The sequence below is a fragment of the Enhydra lutris genome, unplaced genomic scaffold, assembly GCF_002288905.1.
Source record: "Enhydra lutris kenyoni isolate GAN:26980312 unplaced genomic scaffold, ASM228890v2 scaffoldscaffold9, whole genome shotgun sequence".
Classification (NCBI taxonomy): Eukaryota; Metazoa; Chordata; class Mammalia; order Carnivora; family Mustelidae; genus Enhydra; species Enhydra lutris.
In genome coordinates, this window is record NW_019154093.1 from 3,534,085 (window position 1) to 3,556,188 (window position 22,104).

The 22,104-nt window shown below is 52.2% G+C and overlaps 1 protein-coding gene across 1 annotated transcript; it reads right to left on the reverse strand.

Annotated features, from left to right (window-relative positions):
• Window positions 1–785: 785 nt before the first annotated feature.
• LOC111143086 (penta-EF-hand domain containing 1) lies at window positions 786–18,303 on the reverse strand. The gene is made up of 5 exons (XM_022496552.1): window positions 17,901–18,303; window positions 8,768–9,083; window positions 4,119–4,274; window positions 3,491–3,634; window positions 786–1,829 (listed from the first exon to the last, which is right to left on the reverse strand). The coding sequence occupies exons 1-5, from the start codon at window positions 17,922–17,924 to the stop codon at window positions 1,600–1,602; spliced, it is 870 nt and encodes a 289-aa protein (XP_022352260.1). The 5' UTR covers window positions 17,925–18,303; the 3' UTR covers window positions 786–1,599.
• Window positions 18,304–22,104: the final 3,801 nt, after the last annotated feature.

Below are 22,104 nucleotides of genomic sequence, written 5' to 3' on the forward strand. Positions count from 1 at the left end.
TGAGCTGTCTGTCCCTGGAGGCTGGTAGGCAGAGGCAGGACTGACCATGGGGCAACAGAGAGGATTCTAGCCCCGGGTGGAGTTTGGCCTCCGGAACTGGGTTCCACCTGGGTTGGTGCCAGCATTCTAGCATGTTGGCAGCCCAGAGGACAAAAGGGCTGAGCTGGCTGAGCCCCACATACCTGCAGGGCCTCACTGAGCTGCTTCCAACCACCACCTGCTGGGCCCAGAGCTTTCTTCTCTTCATTCCCAAGAGGAAAAGAATTATCACACCAGTGCCCATGATCAGGTCCCCCCCAACAAACCAGAATGTCTGGTGTCTTGGCTTTTGATTGAAATTCTGTCAGATCACTGTAGACATTTGGTGTAGACTGATTATCACGCTGATCTCAAGACCCAGCTAGCAAGGACAGATGTCTGTGCTTAATAAAAATGGGGGAAAGTTATGACTTAATAAATGCAGTTTGTCTGGAAGATCAAACTAGGGCTTGAGATAATAAAAAGGCCATGCTGTGAAGTCTGGGGTGGTGCCTGTGGCCCAGAGCACAGTCCTAGAACAGCAACAGTCCTAGAACGGTGACAGAACACACGAACCTGGCCAGCCCCTGCACTGGAGCTCCACCCTGATAAATGGGACCGGCCCCATGTGGGCCATGTCCCCATGAGACGCCCCTTCCCACACCGTGTGGTGTGCAGTGTGCACTTCGATGTTCGCTGAATGGGTGCGCACGCACAAATCCCGCAGATAAACCCACAGCTAGGAAGGTGGGATGGGATGCATGAACTACAGAGTTTTGTCCTTTTATTGAAGCTTACAGTTTCACTGGACTTTTGGCCCCGAAAGAAGAAAAAAAAACAACACACACACACAAATAAAAAAAGAGCATTGGCATTGGGAGGAGGCAACTATCCCCTGGGGATTGAAGCCAAGCAGAGAATGGCAGGCAAGGGAGGGGTTCAAGCTGCAGAGGGGGAGCCTGGCCGAGGATGCCCAGAGAACGGACTTTCTGAGCTCCCTGAGCAGGGACGGCACCCAGGCAGCTAGAAGTCAACGCGCGGATTTGGGACGTGGGGCTGGTGGAACCCAAGCCACTTGGTGCCGTGGACAAACCTCCCTCCTGCTTGGTTAACTCCCACTTTGGAGAAACTGGGCTCATTGGACAAGACGGTGACGGTGAGGGGCTCAGGTGCTAATGGCAAGAGCTGATGAACACTTACCACTGGCGTCAGGGCGCGGAAGGAACAGCCAGAGGCCGGAGCTCAGCTGACTGGGCACTACTCACTCCACTGACATCTCCTGCTCCCGGCACAAGGCTGGGTCATTTAAATGCTTAGGGCTCAGGACATTAAATGCTCAGGACATTCAACTTCAGTCCTCTCTTAGGTCAGGCCACTACCTGTGTGGCCTCAGCCCAGGTCCCCACAATTTGGTGACAGGGACCCGGGACTCCCAGCCCTCTTCGGAAACAGTGCTGCATCAGGCAAGGGAGAATCTTTTTCTAGAAGGGGCAGGAAAAGAGGAGAGTCCCACATGCCTCTCCCACTCTCAGGAGCCAGGAAAGGCCCCTGGTCCACTCTGCTCTCCCCAGATGGGCCAGCTCAGAGCATCCGAGAAGCTGTCATGGTGACGAAGTCCTCAAAGCTGAGCCGAATGTTGCCCTGCACGGCTGTGTCCTTCTCCCGGAAGGCCTCGGTCAGCACCTGCAGCTGGGTGCACACCTGGATGAAGCGGTCTAGCTGCATGGCAGGGCTGGCGGAGCGCGGGCAGTAGCGGGTGACCAGGAGCTGGGTGAACTGGGGGCTCAGGTTGTAGCCCATCTGGGACAGAGCTGCGGAGGAGGGGCACAGGGAGCAGACACAAAACCCCACCGTGAGCACGGCTGTCAACCAGAGCTGGGGAGCCCAGCAGTGCACGGGACTTTGAGGAGATGGAAACCAAAATGGAGAGAGGACAGACATCCCTACGGTCTGTCTGAGATAGCGGGAGCCCCAAAGGGGCTCTCTCTGGATGCTCTCCTTGGCTGGAAAGCCCCAGTCCCTTTCTCCAAATCTCCGTTTCTCTCTGTTCAATCGGGCCCAGAGGGTCCCAGAATGACATGGAGCTAGCCATGCTCCTCTGGGACTCGTCTGCGTTACAGAAGGAACCCTGAGCCGCCAGGACCCCGTTGCCCAGGGCGGACATCAGAGGCAGTGTGGCACAGAGGGAGGCATGACAAAGGCCTTTTCTGGAGTTAAGACAGCCCCTGGGCAAATTACTTAACCTTGCTAATCCTGTCTTATCCTCTCTGAAGTGGGGCTAATATCACCTTGTAGGTCCTAGTAAGGACTGAGAGAGGGGATCCTGCAAAGCACTTGGCACAGTGCCTGACACATAGTAAGCCCTCAGTGGAATTTGTTAAAAATAATAAAATCACCATCTCCCCAGGCAAGGCTGCTGGATGGTTCCAAGGTCATGGCCTACATGCTACTGTGTCCCCAACCTGGGAGGCTTCCTTTCTTCCTCTCCACATATCTACTAGCCCAGGCTAAAAGCTCCCCTTTTGCTATGTGGCCCTTAGGAAAGTTGCCTAAACGCAGCCTCGGTTTTCTCATCTGCAAAAGGGCAAAAAAGAGAGCACCCTCACGTGAGGGTGGGGAATAACAAACACTAACTGTCACCCAGGGAGCGCGAGTGACGTTAACACCGCTTCTTACAGTGCCTGGCCCACAGCAAGCAGTCAGTAAACACACATTTTGTTGTGAGAGTATCACCCTTACCAACATCCATGACAGGACCAGGCAAAAGAGACGGGATCAGTGCAGGTCATGTCCTTGTCCTTCAACCAGGGTGCAGACCCGGTGAGCCTACCCCCACCCACAGAGCTCCTCGGTCTTACTGAAATCCATGCCCGGGGCCAGGGGCCCGATTCTCTGGGGAGCCCTTCCTCCCTCCCAGGTGGCAAAGGTCCCTGTCAGATTCTTATCAGCTCACTAACCACCCATCTTCTAAAGTCAGACTCAGAACTGGACCTGGAGCTATGGCCTCAGGTCATCTGAGCTGACTGTCACTTTTAGTGTGGTCTGGGTCCCAGAGTTGGGAAGGAAACTGCTTTCGAGCAGAGATGGCCACAGAAACACCTTTCTGAGCCCCCATACAGGGCTGTTTCCATTCAGCATGTTAGCAACCAGAAAGGAAGGAGCCACACCAGCCACGGGTCCTGGTCTCCAGGTGCCCTGGGCTGCTGAGTTCCCAGCATTAGCCAGGAGTGCCGTCCCGAGGGGAGTCCAGCCCTCATCCTGGAACCGGGTGCTCCCTTGCCCTGGATCTTGGCTCGGTGTCACAGCCAGACCACAGACAGGATGGGGAGCGCACCTGTGCCGAGAGCAGCATTTTACCATGCAGATGGGCATCTGGCAATCAGAGGCTAGAGAAAACCAGCTCCCCCGGCACAGGGACTGAGCAGAAACTCGGGGCTCTGCCTCTGCACTGAGCCCCTCCCACGGCCCTCACCTTGCTGCAGCTCCGTGTAGCTAATGGAGCCGGAGCGGTCCCGGTCATACTGCTGGAAGAGGTTCTTCCACTGTTGGATGAACTTCCACAGGGCTGAGAAACCATAGACGTCGATGCGGCCTGACTTCGTTTTGTCAAACATGTCTTGGGTGGGGAGGGAATGGAGGGAAGAAAAGCTTCAGGATGGAAGGCCCAGGGTCCTCAGGTAGCACCCAGGCCAGAGCAGGAGACACCACAGAACCACAGGCCTGAGGCCTAGATGCCTGTACCTCAGACATACTCTCACCAAATGTGGGCCAGCCCCCGCCCCTGGCCACCCTCAGCCCTGGCCCTTCCAGAACCGCATTTTCCCTGCCCAGCTGGCCGCCAACCCCCTCGGTGCCATTTGCAGGGAGTCCCATTCTGCAGAATGGAAAACTGAACCTGGGGCTCAAAAAGTCTAGAACTTGAGGACAAATCTAAGGGAAAGAGCTCTCAGTCTAGAGGATCTCACCTTGAACCCAACTTCTGCCTGAAGTCCTTCCTGGCTAAAAGATTTCTCCCCCAAATGGCTGCCCACCTGCCATCAGGAGTCAGGTTGCTCTGCCCCACTCAAGCCCGCAGCCCCCAGGGAAGGGCTAGGACTCACTGATCATCATGAGGCATGTCTCGTCATTGAAAGAGGACCAGTTAGAGTTGACCAGAGCCTGCTTCAGCTCCTTGATGGAGATGTAGCCACTGTGATCGGAGTCCACGGACTGGAACCAGGAGTAAGCCTCAGGATCCACATTCGGAGGAACACCACCTGTGAGCAGGGGTGCAAACCAGAGAAGTCAGAAGCAGGTCTCAGAGCCAGTCTAAGGACGTGCTGGGAAGGGCCAGCCTTGGTGCCTCCCTCAGGCAGGCGTTCCTTACCCACAAAGCCTCACAAGGCCACCTACCCCATCTTCCACCAAGCCAACAACCTTACCCTGATGGAAGACTCAGAGTAGAGTCTCTGAGCATAGACTCAAGGAGTATCTGTAGTGGGCTTCTACTCTGTGAATCTGCTGGGCTTTTCCTACAGTGTTCCAGTCATTCCTCTCTTTGATCTTAAGTTTCTAGGGAACAGGGACTTTCCAGCTGACTAAGAATGCTCTGAAAAGAAGGATTCTCTCTTCTCCACAGACTGGGAATCCAAAAGTGTTTGTTGAGCAGTTGACATGCAGAGCCGAGAAACAGGTATTTTGAGAGTCACAGCAGCAGGGGGCTCTCCGGTGTGAGAACCAGGTCTGATCCACGTCTGATTTCCCTGACGCGGTGACAGTGGACACATCCCATCAGGAGTCACCAGAGTGTATTACGGCCATGGAACTCTCCTCTTCTCATTCCCCATCAGCTCCCACGCATGATCCCCATCCCCAAACCTCCCTGGAGACATCTCTGAACCTCCTCACCCCCACGCACCCAGAGAGCTGCCTAGTTCCGTATCCCCTCTCCGTTCCTACGCACCAGCCCTGGTTTAAACACCTCTCACGTGGATTGCTATAACAGACCAAAAGGTCTAACCAAATCATCCTCTCCGCCACTCTTCACTTGCTATCAAGGAATCTCTAAAATCCAACTCGGTTCTAACCCATTTCCCCTGGCCTCAAAACTCTTTCAAGGCTCCATTGCCTATAAAACAGCCCAGCAGCCTTAATCCGGCATTCCAGTGTGGTCCACTCCTGCCTACCTCTCCCACTCTGTCCCCCTCATGGCTCTGTTCTAGCCCAGATGAAGCATCAGACTCACTCTTAGCCATCCCTGCTTATTCCCACCAGAGGCTGTACTCACTGTTCCCTGCCATGGACCCCTTCTCCCTCATCTCTCTGCATCATTTCCTGTCCCCCTGCAAGACCCAAATAAAACACCGTTCCTTCCATAGGGTCTTCCCTGTCCATCTCTGGACAGGCTTCCTTCCCCTCTCCTTTGTACTCCTTCTCTCTTATGGCCCTGATCACCTGTGTGCATGTTTTCTTCTATCCTCTTCCAGGTTGGAGTTGGAGTAAGCTGTGGGCAAGCTCCCAGCCTAAAACTCATCTCTGAGTGCCCAAGGGCTAGCATAGAGCCAGACCTAGACAGGGAAAGTTCTGCATTCATGCCAGAGCTGGCCTCGTGGTTTAAGTCGCAGCTCCCCCATTTGTGGCCTTGGCTTATTTAAATTCTCTGTTTCAGTTTTCTTATCTGTAAAGTGAAGACAGGAGCATCTACTTCACAAGGTTACTGTGAAGTCAGCATCTATTACAATCTAGGTTCTATCTAACTGCTGATTACTGGTGCTGCTGAGGTTCAAACAGCTTTGCGCGTCTGTAAGCAGGTGGAGGAAAGGATCATTCGTATGGAAAGCCACGCAGGGTGAAGGGGTGGGAGATGACAGTGGGGAGGCACACAGGCCTTCGTGTTAGAAAGCAGACTAAGTGAACTGGCCACCAAAAGTGATCCTTCCCACAAGGCAGCATCAGAGGCAGCCACAGGCCACAGTGGCAGGCAGAAACCACCGCCTAGTCCCAGAGGTGAGGCCCAGAGAAAAAGGTTTGCTTGACTGAGGGCCTAGGTGACCTCCATGGATGGGAAACCCAGGCAGGTCCCACAGCGCCTTCCTAAAACAGCAGCTGAGCCACAGAGAGCAAGGGCTGTGGCCCCAGGTGAGAATGTCTCTGGGACATGTGGTCCAGGCGGTCTGCAAAGAAGAGCCCAGGCTCTGGAGGCAAAGAGCTCTGAGCCTCACCGGCTTGTGGGACTTCAGACAAATGGTGAGTTTTCGGAGTATTGATCACCCCATTCCGAAAACAGACTGATTTCCCAGGGCCGTGTGGTGAGTAACTGAGGGAAAAGCAAAATAAAGCTGCAGCAAAGGGTCTGCCAATGTGTGCGGGCACGTGTTCCCAAAGGAGGGGCTGACTGAACAGAGGGGAAGAGAGCTTCGATGGGGAGAAGGAAAGCAGGTGGCAGGGGCAGAAGGTGTTCAGAGGAACTCCGGCGGGACTCAGGTGGACAGCGGGGACAGTCCCCGGCAGGTGTGGAGGCTGGAGAGGCCCGTTGGGTCTTGAGCACCTGGGGGAACGTCCCTGAGAGCCATGGGGCACCTTCGATGGGCAAATCTGTCTTGCAGAGCAGTGGCGCAGGCACTCTAGCTCCTGGATTCATCCGGTGGGGCTGAGGCAGGGCCTCCCAGGTGACTCCCGTGCAGGAGAGCTCCAGGGAGACACGAGCCGCACCGGAGAGGAGGCAACGGCGGCCACGTGAGTGGAAGCTGCAGATGGGGAGCAGCTCAGAGTCGGAGGCACGTCTCTCCACTCTCTGCAGCCCCAGAGATGATCTCAGGCCTCGGGCCCTAAAGGACTGAGCCTCACAAAGAGGGGCTCCTTGACCTGCAGTGACCTCACGTGGGCTCACAGACACAATTTTAGAAGGCGGAGGAACTCCCCGACGAAGCTGCTGAGCTGAAAGCAAACAGCCAGAAGCTCAGGGCTCTGACAAGATAAATGCCACTGGCTCTGTTTGGAACCCCCAGTATGTGAGCTCTCCCTCAGGGCCACCTGCCTGGGAAGGTGCGGGAAAGTGCAGCAGCTTCCCCGAGGGGCCACTCCCAGGAGGCCTTGCAGATGCACCAGATACTTCTGGGCTGCGTGCTGCTGCTTCGTCTCCTGGGAATAGGCATTCTGTGAAGGGGCCGATGGAAGAGTCCGGGAAGAAAGAGGAGTCTAGGTGCTCACCTTCCCCGACCCCCTGCCTGAGGTCACACAGTCATGTTCAGAGTGCCTGAAGGCCCCACCAGGATTCCCTGCCCCACTGACTCTCCAAGCCCCCAACCTCCACCTTGTCCAATACCTCACTTCCAGCACCTCTGCTCTTTACCCTCCCTGCATCCCATCATTCTCCTGCCTGCCTCAGTATCTCTCACGTGACACCCTCACCACAAGTGCTGTCACATTACGTGTGGCATACGTCTTTGCTGAGAACGTCCCAGAATGAGTTAGCTCACAGAATACTGAGTATTAAGCCCTTCCCACTGTACCCAGCATTTACCTGCACCTTCTCATCAAACCCTTATTAATAAACTTGCCAGGTAGTGTATATCCCCCATTTTACAGATGTGCACATTTGAGGCATAAAGAGATGAGTCATGGGTGCCTGGGTGGCTCAGTCATTGGGCGTCTGCCAATCCCAGAGTCCAGGGATCAAGTCCCATGTCGGGCTCCCTGCCCAGCGGGAAGCCTGCTTCTCCCTCTCCCACTTCCCCTGCTTGTGTTCCCTCTCTCGCTGTGTCTCTCTCTGTCAAATAAATAAATAAAAATCTTAAAAAAAAAAAATTATCAGGAGCCTGGGTAGCTTAGTGGGTTAAGCCTCTGCCTTCGGCTCAGGTCATGATCTCAGGGTCCTGGGATGGAGCCCCACATCGGGAATCTCTGCTCGGCAGGGAGCCTGCTTCCCCCTCTCTCTCTTCCTACCTCTCTGCCTACTTGTGATCTCTGTCAAATAAATAAATAAAAATCTTTTTTTAAAAAATTATCGTTTAAAAAAAAAAAAGAGGTGAAGTCATTCAATCAGGTCAGCACGTGGCCTGATCTCAAAAGCCTAAGCTTTCAACAATTCCACCACCTTCCCTTTCTATATATAGTGGCCAGTCTTCTCACGCAGACATGGGTTTTCCCCATGGTCCGCTGCTTCCGGTTGTTTGCTGATCCCCTGTAAGGGCACAGCGCAACCTCTCCACTGCCCAGTGGCCTGCAGAGCCCCTGCAGGACAGCACTGTCCACTCCCATCTGACTGACGTCAGGCTTGACCAGGGCATGGGGTTTGGCCACCAGAACGAACAGAAGTGGAAGAGATGTAAAGTACTTCGATGCAGAAGCGTTTCAGAGGCACCAGGCATTCCTGCTAGCCCTTCCGATCTGTCTTGCCACGAGAACAGCCTATCTCAACTAAGGGCTGCTCCCTCTGCCCCGATCTGGAAGGAAAAGACACGTGGCATGGAACTTCAGCAGCCAGATCCACAGCTGCGGACACGTAAGCAAGAGTAAGGAAGTGCGAGCAAGCAATGGAAATAAATGTTTGTCGTCATAAGCCCAAGTGACTCTGGACTTGCTGTCCCCGCAGCAAAGCTACTAACTCACGGACTTCATGTTCTGCTGATGCAAGTGGGAGCTACAGGCAAGATGCTAGGGCGCCAGAGACCAAGCTGCCTGCACACCCACAGGAAGGGCAAGGATGGGCCCTGGAGAACTCAGAACAAGGTCAGAGATCTTGGACCTGGAGTCCAAGATCCCTACTTACCTGGAGGAGGTCCCTGTCCGTAAGGCCCAGGATGCTGGCCCCCATAGGAATTCGGAGGCGGCTGACCATAGGGGCCCCCTGGGGCCGCTCCACCATACAGTCCTCCTGGAGTTCCAGAGGGGGGTGCCCCAGGGTTAGGGTGTCCGTAGGGTCCTCCACCAGCTGGCGGTCCATAAGGCCCTCCGGGGGCAGGACCTCCTCCATAACCGCCACCGGCGGGTACCCCACTGCCATATTGCCCTCCACCATGCGGGAGTCCAGGGTAGTAGCTGCCCGGAGGGGCTCCGGGCGCTTGTCCTCCAGCTCCTGGGCAGCCCTGCAAGAGCAAACCATCAGTCAGAACGGTAAGGCGGGAAACCAGCCACAGCATGACCCTGTACTGTCACGAAACCCGGCCACTGCCAGTCTTTCCCAGAGGCAGGGCTGGAATTGTGCCCTCATTGCCCAGATGGACAACCTGAGGCTTCTAGAGAAGAGAAGACCTACCCAAGATCACACCACCAATGACATGTGGCGTCAGGGCTAGAATCCCGCTCTCCTGGCTCCCCACCATCACACCAAGGGGCTCCGTGATGGCTTGGGATCATGTCTGGTTGGCCATGTTCTCCCCCGCCCCCAGTGTTGACTGCAGGCTCAGTAATTACTGAACAAACAAGGAAGCAAAAGAATCCAAATCCCACCCCCTCCCCCGTGCCACCTCCATGGCTACCTGAAGACTGATAGCGCAAACGCGGTCCCCACCCGCTGCTCTTCAACCCCGAGCAACATGTCCCGGGCACGGGATACAGCACGTCTTCCTCAGCTGAGAATAGCTCGAGATACGAGAGCATGTCCCCTTCTCCCTGGTGACTCTGGGACAGGCCGGGGAGACCCTGCTCCTCAGGCACCGGAGGGAGCAGAATCAGTAAGAGTCAAAGAAAACCAGTCTGAATTCAGGTTCTGCCATTTACTCACCAGACTAACTTCCCCTCCCTAAGCCTCAACATCCTTTATTCTAAACGGGAATCAACAGTGCCTACCTCCCAGGCTGGTGTGTGAATGAAAAAAGACCAGGTGTGCGAAGCGCTCTGACACAGGAGGAAACCCCAGTCCAGAAAAACTGCACCCAGACTGCGTGGAGGGGCTGGGGTCAGGACCCAGGCCATCTGTCCCTTAGCGCAGACGAAGGGGCATTCCCTCTTTCGTCCATGTCCCCACACCACTAGCCAGGGATCCCCAAACTCAGTGTTCAGCTGTAACCACCTACACGGCAGAGTGCAGCCCCAACACAGCTGTGGACGGGCCGGGCGCAGGGGCCCGGGGAGCAGCTGGGCCCAGCTCTGAGGGGGTTACCATCTAGACACGCCGGAAATGAACCTAGAAGGCACACTAGTGGCCTAGCTGCGGAGAGCCTGGACTTGCTCTTTTTATCGTGTTTGCTAGCTTCTGGGACACTCTCCCTCAAGGCTGAGGCCAAACTCACACTTCATCTAAAGGAGGTCTGCTGGCTCAAGGGGGGCTTCTTGGTGGGGAGCAGGAAGCAGGCCCTTCCACCTTCCCCACTCAGCACGCTGGGAGCTCTGAGGCTTTGGAAACCGCCAGAGCTGGCGGCAAGACTTCTTTCTCTACAGTGAAGTCACACACCGATCCCGACTCAGAACTCCACTTGCCAGCGGAGCTCTCACTGCGGGTCCCAGGCTTCCTCTCTCCAAGCCTCCTCCTTCACAGGTAAAACACAATCCTCTCTCCCTTACTGGCCGCTCTGCTGATTACAAGACATAAATGCAGCAGAATTTTGTCAGTCTAACTTTTAGCTAAAGACTCTTTTGATAAAACAAAATTTTAAAAACTGACAAAAGGAAGTGGCTTTGGCTGAAGCACGGTGGGGGTGCCAGAACCCCGGCCAGGCAGGCCCCCTCCTCTCTTAGATCCTGAGGGAGCTCTGCAGATGCCTCATAGTGACTCAAAAAGAGAGTCTGAAAACCACTGATATAAGAAAACAAGTCCTTACAACAGTGCCTGGCATAGAGCAAATGATCTAGAAATCTTGGCTGCTGTTACATTACTCATCATCCGCAAAGCCCTGGGCCAGGTAAATTCCTGGGGAGGGGGTGTATAAAGGTGAGAGCCGGTGGGAAGGGGCTCCCAGTTGACAGCAGAGGCGCGGAAACGCTCTTCATCATAACATCTAACAAAACGGCACAAGGAACCGGGTGTTTCAAGTGCATGCACAAGCCGTGAACCAGAAAGGAAAGAGGGTGGAGTCGAGTTTCCAGGAGAAAGCAGCGTTTGAGCCAGGATGAAAAGAACGAACAAGATTCCGAGGGCGCTGGAGCAGTGTGATGGGAGGGGTGCGCGGAAGGTGGGGGTCTAACCCCTTCAGTCTCCCGATGGCGAAACTAAGAAGAGGGAAAGGGACCTGCTCAAATCCCATGGAACTGGAGGCAGAGATGGAGCCGGACCACCTGCCACCACACCCGGGCCCGTAACTCCCCTGGCCTAGGGCACCTGAGGCCCAGGCCTTCCGCCTGGGAAGTCCCCCGCCACCCCAACAAAGCAGGCACTGCCAGGCAGGTCTTCTGACCCTCCCAGTATCACAAGCCAGGGGCCTGCTGGGTCTGGCACAATCTGGCGACTAAACCCTCTGCTCTCTGCCCTGGGTCAGAGCCCTCACCTTTAAAGAGTACTTTGACAAACACGCAGATGCTACCACAGAACCTACCGACAGTTCTCAAACAGAAAACAGGAAGCTATTAGTAGGCTGCTTTTCAGATGAAGAAACTGAGGTACGCAAGCTATTACCCCCATGTCACAGATGAGAAAGTTAAGGCACAGTTTCCCAGGATGCCTGTGATGAATGACGCAGCTGGAACGGGTGAGCTGGGAGTCAAAACAGGGCCTCTACTCTACCACCCTCCCCATCCAGCGAACACTTACAGAGTGTATCGTACTAGGCCTGGGGCGTCAAACTAAAGGACCCCGAGGGTCCCACTGGTGATTCAAGTACAGTTTGATCAGTGCCATCAGAAAAGTCCACTTCAATGCTATCAAGGAGGCACAGACAGAGGAATTTGTTCCGTTTGCTGAATAATGGATGAGGAATCCAAGGAAGCAATGTGTGAAGTGAGTCAAGGAAAGCTTCCTGGAGGAGGCAGGAGTGATACTGGAGCTGGCCTTGCAGGATGCCTAGGCATTCCCCAAAGCAGGAAAGGACATTCCAGACAGGAGGGAGAAGACAGGCACAGGCCTGTGAGTGAGCACAGAGGAGTGGGGGGATGGCTGGAAAGCAGGGGCGGGGGCAAGGACGCAAGGTGAACTCAGAGAGGCAGTCTCTTTACACTCTCCTTGGCCAGGCTCCCCTCCTGCTGCGTTTCAGTGAGCGGGTGAGTTACTGGTGTCTTAAGGAACTTTCTGTCTATCTGCGTCTCCTCCACGCTACAGTGGGTGCCCCAAGGGCAGACACTGGGCCTCATTCATCAGGGTACCCAGGGTCCAGCACAGTGCCTGGCACCTGCAAGCCTCCATAAATATTTGAGCAGATGAATCCCGCTCTGAAGAGTTTGGGCTTTATGCCTGAGGAAACAGAGCGCCATAGAAGGGTTTCCAACAGAGGAGGAACGTGATCAGAGCCTTGTTTAGAGAATTAACCCGCAGTGGGGTGGGGGATGAGCTCGCGGGGGAGGCAGCAGCCCAGGTGTTAGGCAGGCGGGGCTTGAACCAGACAGCGGACTTCGACATGGAGAGAACAGGATGGATTCTGAAGCTATTTCAGAGATGGGCTAGACATGACTTGACGACTAATTTGATTAGGGAGGAGATGGCGGGGGAAGGAAAGAGAAGTGTTCAGAATGACTCAGGTTATCTCGCGTGTACAGATGAAGCGAAGCCACTGACTGAGGCAGAACCCAGGCCGGGGAGAAAGTCCGGGGAGGATGGTTCCCAGGGTCATGGAGTTGTCCGTGAAGGTCTGAACCAGACATGAGAACCGGAGTCCCTGACTCCCTGTTCTTTTATGCTACTCCACGCTGCCAACCCTTTTGAGACTTTTTCCAAGAGCATTTCATGTTGATCAACACAAGATTGTGAAAGAAAAAAAGAGAGAAAGAGAAAGAGAGAGAGAGAGTGAGTTCAGCAATCACGATCTCTGAAACATCACAGAAAACTATCCGTGGGACTCTTTCGGCCCCCAAGATTTTATTTTTAAGCAATCTCCACGCCCAATGTGGGTCTCAAACTCAATCCTGTGATCAGGAGTTGCAGGCTCGGCACATGCCGCCGCCAACAGAGCCCGCCTGGCGCTCCTCCCTGGGTCGCTACTGATCGCACATGAACTCCATTTGCTATACTGGGGTCGGGGAGGGGCAATTAACATTTTCCGGAAGCTCTGCCAGGTGCTTCCGGTTCAGCGGCTCCCACTGATGCTGTCTTGTTAGGGAAGTGCTATTACCCCCATGTCACAGATGAGAAAGTTAAGGCACAGTTTCCCAGGACGCCTGTGATGAATGACGCAGCTGGAACGGGTGAGCTGGGAGTCAAAACAGGGCCTCTACTCTACCACCCTCCCCTGTGTTCACTCAACTGTGACCGAACAAGGACTGTCCTCAATGTAACTGTCAGACATGATGCATTTGTACAGTGGACAGGGCTGAAGGGGGAAGGGCTGGATTAGGCCATCTTTCAGGGGTTCTGAGCCCGGGAATCAGGGAGAAGCGGAGGAATCATACTCTTTTCGCCCCGCAGCACCTAGACCCGATCTGAGAGCCACAGGACCGTGAGAGATCCGAGAGCCTCCAGTCCAGCCACTCAGGAGAGGACGGAACCTCTGCAGCATCTTCTTGAATCTGCTAGCATGCCTGCAAGGGGTGGGGGGGCTCACCTCCTCCTCAATAACCCACTCAGGAAGTTCTCTATTTTCTTTGGGCGCAAGGGGTCTTCCTTCTGCCCCCAAGACCTTCGTGAGGTTCAGAGGTTTCAAAGGTCGGTCTGTGCGGAGTCCTGATGGGGAAGGGAACAGGCCATCTTGCAAAAAGAGGCCTGTCTCTGGAGCTGCCCCTCAAGTTTCGGGTGGAGGAGGCTAACACACATTTAAGGGGTTAAACGATCAAGAAGACAGGCGTGGTTTGGGCATTCACCAGCAGAGCCTCCTAAAATATTTAAAGGCCAGAAACCTGCAGCCAATAGACAGTGGGCCATGGCCCACGACTTCAATTACCGCCTGGATGCTGACATCCCGAAATCCTTCTGTCCAGCCTCATCTCTCCTGAGCTGCAGACCCACATATCCAACAACCTCCTGGACCTTCTCTCCAAATCTATTCCTCCCTCTGTGTCCCCATCTCAGTGAGTGGTACCTCCCACCCAGTCCCCCAAACCTGAAGCCCTAGTGCCCTCCCGGGCACCTCCTCTTTCTTCCCCTCCATCACCCCAATTAGGCACCAAGTTCTCTCAATCCTACCTCCTAAATGCTTTTCAAATCCTTTTTCACCAGGCCCCCGTACTCTCTGATCAAGGGTACTTCATCAGCTTTGAGACGGGTCTCCCTGTCTCCAGGGTCTCCTGCTTCAGTCCATTCTCACAGTGCCCCACGGTACCAGCTCCAAAGCACACACGAGACAAGCGTCTTCTACAACTCCCTCATTAGTCAGGATGAAGTCCATACTCCCCCAAAAGGCATACAAAGTCCTTGAGGGTCTGGCCCTTGCTTACCATTCTGGTGTCATTTCTTAGCCCTTTCCCCTTCTTCACTCCGTTTTGATCTCTTGAAATTCCTCTAAAATACTGGGCTCCTGTCTGCTGACCTTTGTGCGTGCTCTCCCCTCTACTTTCTTCACTCAGCTAATGCCTACTGGTGATTCAGCTTTTGGCTTATGTCACCTCCTTTAAGAAGGCTTCCACCCCCCCAGACTTAGTCAGGCGTCCCTCCTGGGCTGTCCTAGTACCTTACACTTACTCCCATCTAGCATTTATCACACTGATTCCACGATTTGTCTATCTGTATCATTCTTTCCTTGGAGTATCTACTATATGCCCAACACCATGCCAAGCACCTTACATGGGTTATCTCCTTCAATCTACAATAACTCTTGAGGTAGGTACCCTTATGACCCCATTTTAAAGAAGGGGAAACTGAGCCTTGGACTTTGGCAAGAAACTTCCATAAGGAAGTGGCAGAGCAGGGACGTGCAGCCAAATCTCTCAGTCTCAGAGACCAAGCTCTCAATCGCTGAAACGCATCGAGCTGGCTCTCCCACCCAGGACCAAAGATTACTCGAGTTTCACTGCTCCAACCCTCAGTCTGTGCTTGAGGACTCCAGGGCTGGAGGGAGTGGAAAATTTGAGTTTTGACTCCTAACTGTAGGTTGCAATCCTGCAGGACTATGTTCTGGGTAGAGAGGAGGCAGCGCTAAGCCTTTGGATGCTTTGGAACAACCCGGTATTTCCTGGGAATACCCCGGACCAGGAGCTGCACAAGCAGTCCGGGTATGTTGTGTGTGGTGGTGGGGGGGGAATAAAAGCATTTCTTCTTCTATTCTAGACACCTTTCTCTCTGTGCTTCTTTCCAGTATTTCACTCTGAGCAGAAGCCCAGGCCGTGTGGCCTAACAGCCATCAGAGCAGCAAGGGCCGCCACTAGGCACTGGCACACACTTGGTATCAACAATGTGCCAAGCTCGCTTTATCAGCTTGTCTTCATGTCAGCCCTAAGAAGTATTACTCCTCCCTTTTTAAAGGTGAGGAAACTGAGGCTCGGAGCCCATAGATGGTTTGTCCAAGGGCATGCAACTGTTAAGTGCTAGAATTAGGATATTGTCCAGTAGCATCCAACCTGGAAGTTCAAGTTCTTAATTTCTATGTCACTGCCTCTAAGATGCATACAAAATACCTTTGGAAGCTTATAATGATGTAGATTCCTGGGCCCTTCCTGGGTATAGAATAGGTCTGAAGTGGAACCAAAAAGTGTGTTTTTTTGTTTTTTTTTTTTAAGATTTATTTGTGAGAGAGAGAGAAGGAGAGAGTGAGACAGGCAGGCGCAGAGGGAGAAGCAGAGAGAATCCCAAGCAGACTCTGGGCAGAGCGCAGAGCCCAGCACAGGGCTCGGGCTCATAACCCTGAGATCATGACCTGAGCCAAAACCAAGTCAGACGCTCAAACGACAAGGCCATCGGTGCCCCCAAAAATGTGCTTTTTAAACAAGCTCCTAGGTGATTCTGATACAGACCATCCAATGCACCATGGCAATGTTTTCCCAAACTATGTTCCTCAAGAACACTAGTGTTCCCAAAAAATGACCAGAAATTTTAGAATAAGGGGGTTGGGGTGGGAAGCAGTTCCGTGGTTAAATAAGTTTAAGAAATACCGCATATTCTATCCCTCTCTAGCAGATTTACAAAGCATATTAACAAATTATGAATTCTGAGATGCCTCATGTTGAACGAACTTACCCAGCTGTATTTCACGGAGTATTTCCCAAACTTACTTAATCACAGAATCCTCCTTTATTAGCAATACCTATTAACATTTCATAAGACCCAACAAATGCAATGGAGCTTCAGAAGCCCTGCTAGGCTGTACTTCCTTCTAACCTCAGCCTGTGCTATCCTCTTTTTGTCTACTCTGCTAAGTATGCAACGAAGGGAGTTCTAAGTTCCAGTCCTAGCCTCACTCCCTCACTTGCTATACTGTGACCTTGGGCAAGCCACTTAACCTCTTTGGGCTCCTTCCCCAGCTGTAAATTGGGGATAATAATCTCTGCTAGCATGTTTATGGGGCCTTCCTCACTGAGATTAAAAAGGTCCAAATCCAAAAGCCACAAAGGGCTTCACTCCCTCACCGTTCTTATGGCATGTGACTATACTCTGTTGAGCACTTTCTAATATCCCATATAATTTTGCTTTCCAATTTTCCCTGCACGGGTTTTATCTCCTAAATTAGTACGATCTTGGGCAAATCAGGAGCCCTCCCTGGGCTTCAGTTTCTTAAAATAAAGGTACTATTTTGAGGTCCCTCCTGGCACTGACCTTCTAGGGAGTCTAGAAAAAAATCCAAATACTAAAATACTCTTACACTCTTAGAAGTACCAAATGCGGGCGCCTGGGTGGCTCAGTGGGTTAAAGCCTCTGCCTTCGGCTCAGGTCATGATCCCAGGGTCCTGGGATTGAGCCCAGCATCAGGCTCTCTGCTCAGCAGGGAGCCTGCTTCCTCCTCCTCTCCTCTCTCTCTCTCTCTGCCTGTCTCTCTGCCTACTTGTGATCTCTGTCAAAAAAAAAAAATCTAAAAAAAAAAAAAGAAGGACCAAATGCTTTACAAGCATGACGTCATTACTATTCATGACAGCTCTCTGAAGTAGACCCTATTATTGGGCCCAGTTTTCAAGAGGGGTTGAAACTTAGGCTCACAAAGGCAAAATACCCTGTTTAATGGCTCATAACTATGGAAGTGATGGAGCCAAGGTGTAAACCTTCTTCTGACTCCAAGCTGAACTTAACCACTCTACCGATCTGTCATCCAACAAAGGATTCAGGCCACAGAATCACCTTGCTGAGGTGTTCTTGGCTGGATCAAAATGGGCTCGGGAGTGGGTAAGAGGCATTTGCTGACGGCTTCCGGGTACTGCTGCCTGCCCGGAGACTTCGGGTTAAGTTCGTGTCTTCTCTGGATTTCACTTTTCTTATGAGTGAAACGGAGGTGTCAGTCTAAGTAAACAAGGTCACTCGAGGAACCTGCGGAAACCACAGATTCTCCTGATGATTCGCATGCAGTATGTCAGGGGCGTATTTTTATCAGACGCCCCGAACGATGCCGACGAAACCAGTGTTCGTAATGTTCTGTTGACTTCGGTGAGCCCGCCGGGAGCCCCCGCGGGAGTCCTGAGAAGGTGTGGGGTCCCGGCGGAGCCCAGCCTGATTACGTGGGGTTCAAGGTCCCCAAATCCCCGCGGGCACGACGTCAGAGGGGGCGCGACGCGACCTCCCAGACCTGTAGTCTGCGTGACGTGAGACAGGCGCGACCGACCAGCCCTTTCGCTTTCTCTGCCGCCCGAGACCTCGCTGAAGGTGGGAAGGGCTCGGAGAATGCCAGGAGAAAGCAAAGCGGGGCCCAGGCCTGGACTCGGCAAGGTCCCTACTTGAAATCGCCCTCCGCCCCCAACACACTCACCTGCCCGTAGGGGTAGCTGGCCATGGCGACTCGACGTCACACGTCGGCGAGGGGCGGGGCTTCCCAGTCCTGTGCCTGCCCCGCCTGGGCCTGGGGTGTGGGCCCGCTTATGATTGGATATGCACCGCTGTCAATCCTGGACGCATGGGTCGACGGAAGTGACGTTTAGGGCGGTGGTCGGGGCCTCAGGGAGAGACCCCAGGTGCCAAGGGTTAGGTGAAGGTTTCCGGAAATCTCCTTCGCTTACTGGCGGGGCTGTTCCAACGTTTTCTGCCCAAGCGTAGGCCCCCGGGGCTGCTCAGGCCCGGGTACTTAGTGAGAAGCTTGGGTCGGTTGCTGTAGCGGTGGCCATGTTTTAACCTGGCAAATGGGACGCCTGATAGTGGGTAGTTACAGTCCTCACCGTAAGTTTCCGCCCGCCGGAGGAGGGCCCAGGCGGTTGCCGTGACAACCGGGCACCGATTTAGGCTTCCTGGACAGGAACCAGGGAAGGACGGAAGTACCTCGCTCTAATGTCGAGACGCCTGTTAGTAGCTTTAGAGTGAGATTTGTGGTCTTTCGAGAGGAAAATCCCAAACATCAGAGTGGGAGGAAAATTAGATCATCTGGGGTATCTTCTCGTAAAACAAGGATACTGTGGTCCAGAGAGGCAGTGATTTGCCGTAATTCACAGTAGTTTGGGGCAGAGATGGCCTAGAACTGGTGTCAATGGATGTCCAGTTCTCAGCAGGGAAGTCTTGACTAGTCCCCGAAGTAAGTCCAATTCTGGTTGCTGAGTGACCACATACAGTCATACACTTACTCTTGGTTCAGGCTCTGCACTTGTTGCATGCTTATCTAATTTGTTAAGTTCTTCCTTTGGGGCATGCATTGTATATGGTTTTGCTGGTCATATCCCCTGCACCTAGTACAGTACCTGGCCCTGTATTCAACAACAACAACAATAACAATGAATAGTGTTATGAGGTGTTATCCATTCCAGACCATCTATGTAACCACTTTAACCAGGCACTTTCCAAAATCACTGTGTTCATCATGCTACTTGTCCATTGGACAGTGGCTACAATGGCTCCTCTTCATCTGCCTCTACAAAAAAAAAAAAAAAAAAAAAAAAAAAAAGGGCCCAACCTCTTCATTCTGGCACTCCAGGCCCTTCACAATATGACTCAACTTCACACTGGCATTTGATACTGTTACTGTACTATATTCCAGCCTACCTCATACAAGAGTTCTCTTTGGTATTTTCTACAAAACTGATTTCTGTCTTTCATCTCAGAAAATTCACCCACTCTCAGGCAGAACCTAGGATTGTTCTAGTATGGCCCCTGTTCCTTCAAATATTTTCCCACCTCTATTTGCTCTACTTCAAAAGTAGACCCACATCTGCTCTTTTCTCCCTGTTTGCACTATCACCCTAGTCCAAGATTCCATCCTCTGTGGCCTGGATCATTGCAGTAGTCTCCTGATCATTGTCCCTCCTTTCGCTCTTTCTTCTACACTCTATTCCTCACGGAGCAGCTGAAGTACTTGTCTAAAATGTAAATTAGATCACGTCGTTCCTAGGCTTGCCTTCCTTCTCATAACTCTTACAATAAAATCTAAACTCAGCCTTATGACCTTCATGGCCCTATGTGACCAAGACTTGCATCTCCAGCCTCACTTCCTGTCCCTGCTGTCCCCTTCAGTTCACTCCGGCCATGCTGGCCTGGTCTCTACCCCTGGAACTGAACTCATTCTCACCTCCAGATTTTGGATTAGCTCTTCCCTCTCCCTGGAATGCTCTTCCCTTGGCTCTTCACTGGCTGACTCCTCTTTGCCATTCAGGTTTTGGTTCAAATATCACCTCCTGGGCGGTGGAGGTGGGCGGCAGCATTACTTGACACCACATCTAAAGCTCTCCCACATTCCAGTCATCTATCATATTACAAAGTTACATTTTTTCATAGTACTTGTAACTACTTGAATTGCCCTCTTTAAAATTTGCATGTATATTGTAGCATTGTCCTCTCCTTTTTCACTCTTATATCCCCAGTGCCTAGAATAGTGTCTGGCATGAATTTAATAAGTGTCATTAGATATCATCATTGTATAATACTTACTAGGTGCCCGATGTCATGCTAAGTACAATGTGTTCTTTCATTTACACCGCAGTGCTTTGAGATAGATATTACCACTCATTTATAATGAGAAGTTGAGGCTGACAGAGGCTAAGTGACTTACCTACTAGAAAAAAAAAAAATAAATGGAGAAGTCAGGATTTGAACCCAGGTCCACAGCTTTTTAACTACTCAGTAGTGTAACTACTTAGTAGTCTTGTCTTTACCTTTGTAAGCCCCTAAACCAGTCCAAACAAACAAACAAAACAAAGTAGGTAGGATTGAATTGCAAAATCTCAGAGAGGAAGAAGTTCTGTAGTCTGGGCTGAAGGTCAAGGGGTGTCTGCTGGGAGAGAGAATAGGTGACTCCCAAACTACAAACTGGGGTCACATGATGCACATTTTATTCCACAAATATATTAAGTCTATTGAGTTCCCACCCCTTAATCAGGCTCTGTTCTAAGCTCTGAGGATTACATTTCTGTGAAAATCTCACACCCCATGCCTCTCTGCCCAGCAAAGGACTCCTAGAAGAACGTTCTGTTAGATATCTGTGCCCTTTGAGGGCAAGAGCATCCAAGTCCTCTCTCAGGCACTGAGACTAGCCAAAACCAACGTCCAGGGCTATGCCTCTGAGGACCTGGGCAGGCCCAGGTGTGTTTATTTTGGAGCAGGCTGGGTAACAGGGAGATCTGGAATTCCAAAGACTGAAAAACAGTCAACTCGTTTCCAAAACCTCAACTACCTGAGGCAGACAGAGGTGGGTGGGAAAGTTCCTGTTATTGTTTCAGCTTTAGCCAAAGGGGAAAACTTGGATTCCAGCCCTTTTAGAGCACAGAGCACTTTCCCGAGTTCATGGAAGCCCTGTGGTTGACCCATTAGAGGTGAGGCAGAGCTTGGTAATGGAAGGCCCATCCACTGGAAAATATCACCTCCCCTAGGGACACATCATTCCCCATCCCCCAGGCATCCTGGATCATCTCCAAGCTCCAGTATTGCTTACTGGGAAGGAATACCAACAGCTACCTAATTATTGTGGAATTAATTCTCTCTGATTCCAACTAGATCCTGTTCTGAAATTTAAATTGCAGTTGGATGCTGTGGATGAGAGGTTGATTTGCAGCTTTCCACAGAACCAACAGAAAAATGAGAACAGCAGACGTGGCACTTTGGCCACACTCCCCTTCCACTATGGGATCATACAGAAAGTACACTGATATATTCTAGTCCCATAAATTATTCAGGACCACATCAGAAAGATCTAGTCTCATAAGAGGTTAACAAGGCACATGTGAAGAAAGTGGCTAGATTCTGCTGAATTCTGGTGACACTGGGGAAACTATTACGACAAAAGGGAGGATTTAAATTCCAGAAGACATCAAATTTGGGATTTTTCTCCACAGAATAAATCTGCAACAGCCTTTTCTCCCTCTTATAGAGCAGAGGGCTTCTCAAATTAAGGATCCTCCAATCCATTTTTTTTTTCATTTTACTGTCAGTGAACTTTCCAGCAGACAGACCTGACCAACACCCCCTTGCAGAAAACCCTCACCTCCCACTGCTTGTTCTGCTCACACTCCACATTCCAGCCACGAAAGGCACTGTCCCCTGCACTGTGGCCCTGTCACTCAGCGTGCCATACTTAACCACCTCTGGACCTTGGCACATGGTGTTCGCACGTGGTGTTCCCTCTGCCTCCATTGATCTGTGTCTAGACAAGGTTAGGTCCCTCAGCCCTGTGCTCCCCTGGCGTCTGGTACTGCCCCACCATCTCACTTTATTGTAATTGCTTGTTTAACTCCCTGCTCTCTCTCTAGACACTGTGGGGGCAGGGGCCAGATCCGTCTTGTTTGCCTCTGACTCCCCAGAGCCTATTACAGCGGCTAGCACGAAGTAGTGAGAGGAAAATGGACTCATCAGGTTAGGTTCTGCCGATCTCTGAATGATCTGTATGCTGCCTTTCAAGCCTTGTATATACTAAGAAATGCAGACCAAAGAATAACAGGGCAGGTATGTGAGAAGGCTGCCTGAAGCTTGCTCCCCTCCCTTTCTCTTCAGCTTACCCAGTTCCTGAACTTATGAGCAAAATCTGTGGATTTTTTGCTGAC